The 12,610-nt window shown below is 37.3% G+C and overlaps 1 protein-coding gene across 1 annotated transcript in view; it reads left to right on the forward strand.

Annotated features, from left to right (window-relative positions):
• SCFD1 (sec1 family domain containing 1) overlaps positions 1 to 12,610 on the forward strand; it is a 124,495-nt gene that overhangs the window by 96,953 nt on the left and 14,932 nt on the right. The window contains exon 21 of the mRNA XM_073348922.1: positions 3,475 to 3,527. Within this exon, the coding sequence (XP_073205023.1) occupies positions 3,475 to 3,527 (53 nt within the window). The remainder of the gene's footprint in view (positions 1 to 3,474; positions 3,528 to 12,610) is intronic.

Below are 12,610 nucleotides of genomic sequence, written 5' to 3' on the forward strand. Positions count from 1 at the left end.
TCTTTTAAATCTGGAATGGAAGAATATGTGTGCTGTTAAACTAAAACTTTTACATCTTGAAAACTGAGGTGTTATATTCTTACTTTTAAATCTTAATTTGTATTTTGAGTTGCTCAAAGTTGGATTCAGCCCTACTTTTAGTAGGCAACTGGCACTCATTCAGTATTTATGACTCATGAGACCTCTCCTCTAGAAGTATCTTGTAACTGGGAGTGGGGGAGAAGGGGAGTGTTTAGTTAGCTTTTCTAGGAATTTTTAACAGTTTTAAAAGCTGTGCTTTTGAAGCTCTACAGAGAAGCCTGGACTTTAAATCCAAAATCAAGTTTTCCTATCTTGCAGAAATCTTATAGTGAATCGTTCATATCTTATCCAATTGATTAGATAACTAAAGTCTGAATCATGTATCCCATGGTCAAGGGGGATGAACATTAATTCCTTCTTATCCATTTCCTTCCTTTACTTAAAGTCAGCTGCCAAAGGAGCTAAATATATATATATATATATATATATAATGTACTCACTGTACCAAAAGTGTTTAATAGTTCTCTTGTCTTTTATAGAGGTAAGTAACTCACCTTACTTACCTCTATACATGGAAAAGATTCTGAACTTGATGTGACACCAAACATGTCCCTGCAATGAGTGCTCCTTTGCCTCTCATTCTAGACTACAAGGTAGAACTTAAAAGATCAGGACTCTCCACAAGCTCCGTTCGCATACACCTGGCCACCATCACTGCTTTGCACCCCAAGATAAGTTATTCCATATTTATCCGCACAGTAACAGAAAGATTCCTTAAGGGCCTTCAAAACCTGTATCCTCAAATACAAGACCTCACCCCACCTTGGGATTCCAACCTAGTTTTGCACTGTCTCACTGGCCCCCCAGTTTGAGCATGGCAACGTACTCCTACATATACCTATCCATGAAAACAGCATCTCTCATCACCATCACATCACCCAATGGGTAGGAGAAATGGGTGCTCTCCTGGCATAACCGCCATACATAATCTTTCACAAAGACAAGGTCACGTTATGACCAAACCCGAAATTCCTACCTAAGGTGCCCTCCTCTTTCCATCAAAACCAACCCGTCCACCTTCCCTCCTTCTTCCCAAAGCCACATGGCAACCAACACATTACACATCTTGGATGTCAGACAACCATTAGCCTTTTACCTTGACAGAACTAAATCTTTCAGGCATTCACCACGCTTATTCCTCTATTGCTGAAAGATCAAAGGGGCAGCCGTAGTCAAACAACACCTTCCAAATGGATCTCAGAGTGCGTCTACCTTTGCTACTAATGACACAAATTGTGACCCCCACATGGAAGTTGAACACATTCCACTCACTCGCTGTCCATTCAGTTGCCTTTCTAAACAATGTGTTGATTACTAATATTTGCAAAGTGGCCACCCAGGCATCCACAGACACTTTTAGCCAACACTATGCCATTACCCATGATGAGGCATCATGTGCCCAACTAGGACATGCTGTCCTATCGTCCTTGGTACACATCACTCTGAAGCCCCAGCCTTCCCTCTAGGGGCACTGCTGTACAGTCACCTGCAGGGACACTACTCGAAGGAGAAGAGAAGGTTACTCACCCTCTGCAGTAACTAAGGCTCTTTGAGATGTGTGTCCCTATTGGTGCTCCATTACCTGCTCTCCTCCCCTCTGCTTTGGAGTTCAAATGTGGAGAAGGAACTGAGGTCGGTTGGACGTCACAGCACGAGATGGGGAGGAGCACATGTGCGGCCCAATGGGCAGGGCTACCGAAGATCTCCAATCCTAGGTGCAGGGGCCGCTACTGCACCTACAGTGGAGCACCTGTAGGAACACACATCACATCAGTTAGGGTACAGGGTGAGTAACCTTTTTTCCTCAGGCTAAGATCTGATTTCTGCAGCATTCAAGTAAATATTTAAACTATTTAGCCAGCCAGTTTTCTAGTCCACTGATCTGCTTTTCATGTTTGACTTTGAATCAGCAATTTTCTCTTTGAACGCTACACTGAACATACAACAATAATATTCTCATTGGGACTGTTTATAGCATTGATTTTTAAGTATGCTTTTTACCTAGCATTAATCTGTAATGAGTTCCAATTAGCAGGAAACCTGAAATTCTTTGTCAAGGTTAAAGTGTCATAAATTCTTCTCAATTTTAGAGTTTGGCATTGACAGATATTACTAGACTATGTTGTTACTTTGAAGTTGGTATACCACCTGCATATATGAGCCTGCCAAAATCATGAATCTTGCGAGACCTCGCACGTGCTGCTGAAATTCCCAGTAGAATATATTAAACCTCTATACAGAGACTCAGGGTGACACTAGATCTAAATTGAGTTTTGAAAGCCCTAATTTTTAGGGTAAAATACTGTTTTTTAAGCTCATGTAATTATTCTGTGATCCTTAAAGAAAATAAGAAAATTTTTAAAATATCTTCTGTGCATATGTATATAAAATATTGTGTTATCATTGGGGGTAAAGGTCTGGAGTTGCTATGCTATAGTGAATCAACAAGACACAGAGACCCCAATCCTGCAATGTATACCACCACATGAGTAGACTGCTATAGCTGCATGTAATCTCAGTGAAGTTTAATGGGGTCCTGCCTGGGCACAGTTATCCATCCACACGTTACGCCTTGCAGTATGAGTATGAAAGTTAGTGTGGAAATTGTTGAAGGCCAATTAACTGTCAGAAACAGTTAAGTAGAATTTTTGCGTTTTTTCCTTTTTTCCCCTGCGGTATTTGACAAAAGTCTTGCTCACTGCCAATGAAAATATTGGATATGTCTTGGAAATGCTTTGAATGAAGAAAAAATCCTTTCCTATAATAACTTCAACCAGTCAAAACTTTTCAAGCCTTTGTATAACTCCTCTCATTTGTACCCAAACTTTTTGTTTTAATAGGAGACATAAATCATGACATGAAATTGTACAAGTGGAAACTTGATGATTTGATCTGTGCTCTATTTTAGTATTCAGTGCCACAAGGTTTTTTTGTTATAAATAGATAGTAGGTCTTATTGTGACCTGGAAAAATTTTAACTTCTGGAACAAACTACAGTATTTACCCCTAAAGCTAGTGACACCTTCGTTTTTCTTTTTGCATATTGCTTTTGCTGTTGGGATATATTAAGCAACTAGTGTATTTTGGATAGTTTGGTTGCAATGAATTTCAAATGAACCAAAAACAAAAACTCAGCTCAATAGCACCTTTTCATAGCATCTTTATTGCTGTGGGAGAATGAGTATTTCTCAGTCCTTTTTCAATGAAATACAAACATTGCAAATATACATGGGTCCCATAATTTTTATTACTTTATATAATGTAGCTTCTAAATGTAAAAATACATTGATTTGAAAATGGTGTAATGAAAAATTTTACCCAAAAAAATCACAAACAAAGTTACAGTGTTTAAGATAAAAATGTACTGATTTGAACAATCCTTCTTTTTAATAGGAGACAGATGACTACAGGTATTTTGACCCCAAGATGTTGCGAGGCAGTGACAGGTGAGTTTACCATGATTTTTTTCTTTTTTACTTTCTATATATTGAAGCAGCTACTGTAAGAATTTTGTACTTAATTTGGATCATAACATAACTGCATTAGTTCCATTATTTTATAGAAAATATTCTCTTACAAGAGTACTTTCTGCAGAATCTTTTGCAGCTACTTTCTGTAGTTTTGTGCACTTACATGGTGCTTTAAATCACAAGTATACTTTTTTTTAGAAGGAAGGCATGCATTTTAAAATTATTTTGGGGTGTTTTGCTCACCATAAGTTTTATTGTTTGGCACACTTTTTTTGTCTTTTAAATTCAACTTTTCCCTTCTTATTAATTGCTTGAAATGATAGTCAGAACCTCTAAGTCAGACAGCTGATATTAGAGGAATTTGCAGCCAAAAGCAATTCCCTGGAGTCTGGACTCCCCAGAGAGATTTCTGCAGGGTGCATTTGATTTAAATCACTAGCCAGGAAGACTCAATTTAATCATGGATTTCTACATAAAGGTGCATTCTTGATGGTTGTTATAACCTTAATACATATTATTCACAACTCAGAGATAGATATAGGTTTGATTTTTAGAAAGTACACATTATACATTTTTAAAGTGATTTATTTTGAAAACTTTTCAGATTAGTTTTACAGCTATATCAGAAAATGAATGATGGTTTGGTTATTTCATTTACCAAAGGTAACTGAAGCAGGTATTTATGCAGTTATTGGGAGGTAAACTATCTCCAATTTAACAGGTTAATCATTAATATTTGGAGGATTTTCTTGCCATGCTGTGTTAGGAGGAGAACATCAGCAGACAAACATTTAAATTGTTTTAATTAACTAAAACAACAATGTTATGTAGTCTGGATTTTTTTTATTCAACAGCAAACCTGTAGTATTTTAACGAAACAAGCATGTGAATTTTTGAATTTAGTTAAACATTCACGTTTTTTAAAATCAGGTTTGTTTTTGTTAAAATTGTTTTTAAATGCAATATTTTTTAAAAAAATCAAAAATTAAATTGACTATGTCAGTCAGGTCAACCTGAGAAACTTAAAATATTGGCTTCAGCAGCTAACTCACTCATCTTCACTTTCATTTTCCTGTTTGTTCATAATCTGGACAAGAAAAACAAGCTTTCCTGCTTTTTCAGGTCCCAAACGATTTCTCAATTTGGAATGAATTAGTCCAAAGGAAGAAAATATTCTTTCTATACCAGGAAGAAGCTACTGCTGTTAAAAGTGAGATTGTCACTTCAACAGTCTCTAAATCCAAGTGCTTAAGTGACTTCCACGAGTTCCCTTGTGTGACTTTCTTTAAAACATCATCAGCAAACATATATTTCTTGAATGATTCACCCTTAGCTCTCAAGTTTATTATACTTGGCATTATGGAGGGGTGATTGTTGGATGTCCATGACATAGCCAATTCCTCTTCTTCAGCAATTAAGGTCTGACCCTGGTACCGAGTATTGAGAACATTTGCAAGAAAATGAGCTGGAGATAGTGCTTGTCCCATTTATTTATTTAATGCTTGTAATTTAACTCTGTCATTGCATATTTCTCTTTTTAAGATCTCACTCAGTTCCTTCCAAATTTCAACAGTGCCAGCAGTAAAACAGCTATTTCCCTGCATTTTGTTCAAGGCTACAGAAATAGGCTTCAGGGTACTCAGCATGTGTTCAACATTTCTCTTAAGCCCGATGTTGAGAACTTTGGCTGTGACAGTGCCATCTATTTTTTCACAGTTTTGTTCACAAACTGTCATCAGATTAGGCCAGTTCTTGATATAGTGCCCAAAGCAGTCCACTACTGAGTTCCATCGCAAGTCTTGTGGGAGCGTTAGCTTGGTTCCTCCCACTTTTTTCAGAGCTGCTGCTGCAAAGTGGTTGTTACTGAAGTATTTTGAAATTTCAACAACATTAGCCTTTACTTCTGGAACACTGAAGTCTTTGGCTAGGAGGTGCCTCAAATGAGCACCTCAACCGTATGTTATTAGCTTGGGATTCTCTTCTAAATAATTTCTTCTTATCTTGGATTCATTTACAGCATTGTCTGTGACCAAGCTGCATACTAGACAGTTGAATTTTTTTTCAGTTTGTTATAGCTTTTACTGCTACTTGTAAGTATTCTGCTGTGTGTACATTTCCTGATGTATCAGTTGTTTCTTTAAGGAAGACATTCCCTTCTTCTGTTGTCTCACAGACACATACAACAGGATCATTGTGGACATTGCTCAATCCATCAAGACTCAGGTTAACAATTTCACCCTCTAGACCTTTTGCACACTGCTCCATTTCTCTTTCATACACTTTATCCAGCAATTTGCCTGCGACATCTGCTCTGTTGGGTGGACTGTATCCAGGTCTTAATGACTGAACCATGTTAATGAAGTGTGGGTTCTCAATCATACGGAAAGGACAGTTTCTTGCATAGCAAACCAGGCAATTTTTTCATCAATTACCTCTTTTTGTAATCTGCTGGTTCTTATCACAAACTTATCTATGGTTGTTTCTGGTTGATGGAGATTTTTTTTCTTTTTGCTACAAGTGATATACTGTGGCTATGTGACATATATGATGTGACTGAAACACTTAGCATTGGCAGATAACTCTGAAACTATAGAAAATTATGGAGACTTGAAGGTGGATGGTCTTCAGAATCCTGTATGTTGAGGATGGATTCTCCTAAACAAAAGAAGCCAATGCAGTTATTTAAGTATTATTACCACACTGCTCATTTAGTATTACTCACTCATTGCATTCACTGATATACTGATTGCATTCACTGATATGTTGAGGATGGATTCTCCTAAACAAAATAAGCCAATGCAGTTATTTAAGTATTATTACCACACTGCTCATTTAGTATTACTCACTCATTGCATTCACTGACACAGTACTACTTTAAAGGTGAAATTGTAAAAGAAGATCTGCCTATTTCAGCTATTTATTTTTTATCGCAACTACATCTAAATGATAGTACCATAGAGTAACAACTATATTTTTTGCTCAAACATGAGAATTCAAGAATAGTCCAGAAGGAAGACAGGCAGTCCTTAAGAAAGAAGTATGAAATAAAAAAGTTTACCAACCTGAAGATCCTGCATGTTCAGACATGTTCCTTTCATCATCTTCAATGTAGCTTCCTCCTGAGAAGGGACATGTCTCATGATGTTGTTTCATTCAGGCAAGCAGGCCTTGCATTTCTTTGTTGCACTGTTTGCATTTTGCACGCATACCTGTCTTGCCCACAGGTAGAGGAACTTCATTAAAATATTCCCAAACTGGGTCTCTTTTTATGGCCTGCTGCCATTATAGGTTTTCCCTGCTAGTGAGAGAATGGTATGGTAGATCTCAAATCAATGAGGGCTACACTCAGAAAGACCTCAAGACTTCTGGAATATGCTGCTCAAACAGTTTCACTTTTGTTTCTACTGCCTGTCCCTCCCTTCTCACATTTATCTCCAGACTTCTCCTTGTCCAGATCTATTCCGCCCCCCAACAATTAATTGAACTTTTTGAAACTTTGCACTTTTACAGAGAGGTAAGGGATTGACTCTGTGTACAAAAATTTGCAGAGGGACAATAGGGTTGAGGTCTGTTATTTCTCACCTCTATATATTGTGTATTTATTTATTTAAAAACATTTTTGCTGTTATCTCTGGAGACACAAATCCAGTTTGAGAACTGCAAAACTAAGCATCTCTGATGGTATCTTCTAGACTGAGCACCATTGGGTAGATAGAAAGAGTAACCTAAATCTATACAGAAGCCCTTGGAACCCCATAAGATTGGGTCTCTAATCCATGAGCTATATGAACTCATTTTCCAAATTTTTCTTAAACATTACAGGAATATATTGTCTCATACTATAGAATTAGAATTTATAATCCCTATTCCATGATGAGATATCTTTGAGCTATAATGTATCTTAATTAAAACTATCTTTAGATAGGTTTTTTCCTCAAAAGCATTTTATAAAAAAAATCCAATTTAAATTAAAAACCTCTGGGTTTTTTTATTTTTTTTTTTTAATCATTGATTTTTATCCACCCTGGATTTATGTAATACTGCGTTTGATACACTCATTCCACTGACTGAGAATGCTGCTAATACCTTACAGATAGTCAGCACAGATAAAGGAATGGGTCCTAATGTTTAGCAGCAGGATTTCTCATGATACTTTTTTACTCTGGAGTGTTAGAACCATTGACAAAAATACTGTTTGATCTCAGAATTTTTCATACTCTAACTTCTTAAAGTCATAGGTCATTAACAATGTACTTAAACTTCCCTACCTATTACTAAAGAAGTAAATATTTTCATCCATTTTTAACCTCAAATTTTGATGTCATTGTATAGTAGTTCTGTAAACTACAGTGGTAGTAACATATAGATTTCTTGTTTGTTGAGTGTGAAATGGAGAATTATCTAGACATTTTGCAAAAAGAAAAAGGAAGAAATTGTAGTGCTTACAGCAAAAATGTCATAAAGTGTTTCTTGAACTGCTACTTTTATTAATAATATCTGTAGCTGATAATCTCAGCAATAGCACTCTCTAGAAATAGAGAAGATCTTTGGTTTTAATGTACTTTAATAAAATCCAACTCAGTTCTGGGAGAACAGCAAGTTCATTTGATTTGTGGGCTTTATCATTGGGGAAGGCAGGGCCAACACTGTCCTTGGCCATTTACATTCAATAAGAATTTCAGCTGTCCCCTTTCCAGTGTTCTTCACTCCTGATGAGCACATTTACAATAATGAAAAATGATTTTCATAGTATAAGTATCTGTTTTATACATTGCACGTGCACTTTCAAAAGTAGCTTTAGGGATTAAAAAAGAGTGCTGAAAGCTGTCAAAGTTAAAATTGGCAGTGCTGTATGTTTTCCTTTTTTAAATATAGCAGCATCTTTCAGCCTGTTTTATTCTGCTATTGTGAAACATCTCGTTTTAGTGCAGTTTTGTCTTAGAACAGAAAATTGTTTAACTTATTAAAATCAAGCCAAGCTTGATTTTTTTTTCTCTTACAAAAATATACATTGATTTTAGTACCTAATTTGCTACCACAGGTATCACAGTTTGTGTGTTCATATTACAATTTGTTAGTAAAGATATGTGCTTTCATGTGTTATCATATTCATGCATCATCATACTGGAACATGCAGTGCAGATGCAAGGTTGTGTGCACATAATTCAGAAAAAATTAGTTCTTGGAGACCACTTCTTGTCTCTTTCTTCCTCCCATAAAACATGTAGGAATAATCTTAAGCATGTTGTGTATATGACTAGAGGGGGCTGCAAATTTTACTCTTAAGTGACTAAAGGTTCCAACTCATTTTAAACCAAGTCTGATGAAGGAGACAGCAGAATAAATATGGCTGTACAGGCTTTTGTCTGTAGTCATCCTTATCTTCTGAACAGTACTACGCAGATCAAACAATATTCTTTCCAAGTAGCAGCCGTGTTAATCTGTATCTGCAAAAAGAACAGGAGTACTTGTGGCACCTTAGAGACTAACAAATTTATTAGAGCATAAGCTTTCATGGGCTACAGCCCACTTCATCGGATGCATAGAATGGAACATATAGTAAGAAAATAGATAGATAGATATAGATAGATATTCACATACAGAGAAGGTGGAAATTGCCATACAAACTGTAAGAGGCTAATTAATTAAGATGAGCTATTATCAGCAGGAGAAAAAAACTTTTGTAGTGATAATCAAGATGGCCCATTTAGACAGTTGACAAGAAGGTGTGAGGATACTTAACATGGGGAAATAGATGCAATATGTGTAATGATCCAGCCACTCCCAGTCTCTATTCAAACACAAGTTAATGGTATCTAGTTTGCATATTAATTCAAGCTCAGCAGTTTCTCGTTGGAGTCTGTTTTTGAAGCTTTTCTGTTGCAAAATTACCACACTTAAGTCTTTTACTGAGTGGCCAGAGAGGTTGAAGTGTTTTCCTACTGGTTTTTGAATGTTATGATTCCTGATGTCAGATTTGTGTCCATTTATTCTTTTGCATAGAGACTGTCCGGTTTGGCCAATGTACATGGTAGAGGGGCATTGCTGGCACATGATGGTATATATCACATTGGTAGATGTGCAGGTGAACGAGCCCCTGATGGCGTGGCTAATGTGATTAGGTCCTATGATGATGTCACTTGAATAAATATGTGGACAGAGTTGGCATCGGGCTTTGTTTCAAGGATAGGTTCCTGGGTTAGTGTTTGTTGTGTGGTGTGTGGTTGCTGGAGAGTATTTCCTTCAGGTTGGGGGGCTGTCTGTAAGCGAGGACTGGTCTGTCTTCAAGATCTGTGAGAGTGAGGGATCATTTTTCAGGATAGGTTGTAGATCTTTGATGATGCGGTGGAGAGGTTTTAGTTGGGGGCTGAAGGTGACAGCAAGTGGCATTCTGCTATTTTCTTTGTTGGGCCTGTCCTGTAGTAGGTGACTTCTGGGTACTCTTCTGGCTCTGTCAATCTGTTTTTTCACTTCAGCAGGTGGGTATTGTAGTTTTAAGAATGCTTGATAGAGATCTTGTAGGTGTTTGTCTCTGTCTGAGGGATTGGAGCAAATGCGGTTGTATCTTAGAGCTTGGCTGTAGACAGTGGATCGTGTGGTGTGTCCTGGATGGAAGCTGAAAATGATCCAAGAAACTAGTCCAGCTAGTTGCCAAAAACTCAACTTTAAAATGTTGATGTTCAGTAGTATGATTACTGAAAGGCCATTATTAAGTTGTCTTTCAGGTATTCCTTAACACAAAACTAATTTCATTCCAACATACCCTTTTGCTTTGTGGACTGTTGGAGTTTCTACTTATTACTTTTAAAAGTATACAGGAATTATGTTAACCTAATCCAGTCACAGCAAAGCTAAATTTTTTCTTCCCACGTTATACCTCTGTCAGTATTTGTGAGACTTGTCCAAAAGGATGAAGTTGAATATATGTGTATTTATAGATCATATTTAAATAAGGGAGAACTATATTAGCAACGTTGTAAATGAAGAGGCTACTACTGCATTCATGCCAGAATGTCAGTCCACCTGTAATAAAGGATAGATTCCTGTGTATAGGAGAATGAGCTTCTTCTGAGGAATGGCAATATTGATTGAACTGTTATCTAGGAAGAGATTTCTTCACTTTCCCAGCTGCCTATTGGCTAGGCAATTTTGAGGGATTTGGGAAGAATTCCTGAAAAAACAGAGTGAGAAATCAATTCACTCTTTTTTTCTTTTATCCTAATTTGTTCTTGCTTTGTCATATATTTCTTTCCTCAAACCTCTCTTGGAATCATTATAACTTGCAAACTGTAAATTCTGAAAACTACATTATCTGCATGCTTGTTATTCCACTGTTTTTGGTTAGGGCTCTTGTTCCTTTCTGTGGTGTTTGCATATTTCCAGACCAAAAGACAGAGGGTTACTGTACAGTTGTAAAAAAGGACATTTATACAGAACATTATTAGAAGCCTATAGTTACTGAATATATGGCCAACATTCCATAAACTCTGACTCCATATCACAACCTATCTATGAGCCAGAAAGGGGGATGTTTGATTAAACTCTGGGGACATAAGAGTGAGGAAAGGTAGGGTAGGCTGTGCTGCTCCAGAGCCATCTCTTTCCTCCCTCCACCTTCCCTTACAATGTACAGGGAAGGGGGTTTAGGGGAGGAAGAGATTTCTTCACTTTCCCAGCTGTCTGTTGGCTAGGCAATTGGGGGAGTTAGTTGATTATTTTGTGTGCTTTCCCTGTCCCTGAAGCTCTCTGGACATGCAGCAGCCCTACTTTCCCTGTCCTGCAATGGAAATATAGTTTGCTGAGAGTCTGACCACATCACCAGATTTAGGGATCAGGAGTGAATTTTTTCCCCCAGGGCAAGATTCACAAGATGCCTAGCAGTTGTTTTTGCCTTCCTTGCAGCATTCAGGAGGCCTGGTTTCAGGTTAACAAAGAGTAAGGACAGGAATTGTTGTAAGTTTATAAGTGAAGTTTATAAGTTTGCGAAGTTGGTGTCCGGTGTGGATAAGAGGCTCAAAGAGACAACTCCCAGAAATCAACTTGAGCAAGAGACTCGGAATAACTTGTAGGACCTATTAGCCTGCAGGAAGAAGGGCAGACCATGTATTTTTTGCAGAATGAGGTACCCTTTATATTTACCCCCATCCCCTTTTATGGAGAAAGGGCAAGAATATTATGAGGTGAGCTGAATCCTAGGAATTAGGCTGAAGGGGGCCAGCCATTAACATTGGTTATTTGGCATGGAGGCCATTTAACATACACACTGGGACTGAAGTAAAGCCTGAGGGTTGGTTGGTCTCTCACACTCACACACATAGTAAAGTTTAGAAAACTAATAAAGTTGCAACCTCCTGTTTTAAAATCCATCCCTTTATCTGTTACATTCTCCTTTGTGCACTGATCAGCCTGCTTATATTCACCCAACCTCTGCCCAAGTATATTTTCTATATATAAATCTTCATAAACCACTACCCAAAAAGTGTGATCTACCAACTCAACCACACTCTATTCCTCTGTTCTCCTTCCCATTTCAGAGATACCAACATCTAGACTTTATTTCCAGAGACTCAGTGATCCAAGTTTGCAGCAACCTACAGTGATACGGAGGTCACATTGTAGCTTATTCCTAATATTCAGAAATATCTTCCGCTATTCTGGTGTGAGACAGTCTAATTTATCCCATAAATCTTCCTTTGATGGACTGGAAAACCTGTTAACCCTTCTAATGTGAATCAGAAACCCAGTTCATCTGAGACGAACAGTCACAGATTTAACTGATTTCTATGAACACTAGTGATTTATGTCACAGAATTTATTAGTTCCACAAGCTGCATCACAGTTTACAAAATCCATGGAGCTCTCACCTGTTCACACATCACTAAAAAAAAATCCAAAATTCACTTGTCTTCCAAAACTGAAGAAATAAAAGGTTTATATATTTGAGCTAATTGAATGAATGAAATTTCTATATCAAATCTTTTTTGAGAAATATGACTTTTAAAGTGTCTTTATAACTATATGTAAAAAAACAAAACACCACCAACTTTCAGAATGTACCC

The sequence above is a fragment of the Lepidochelys kempii genome, chromosome 6 (assembly GCF_965140285.1).
Source record: "Lepidochelys kempii isolate rLepKem1 chromosome 6, rLepKem1.hap1, whole genome shotgun sequence".
NCBI classification, from domain to species: Eukaryota; Metazoa; Chordata; order Testudines; family Cheloniidae; genus Lepidochelys; species Lepidochelys kempii.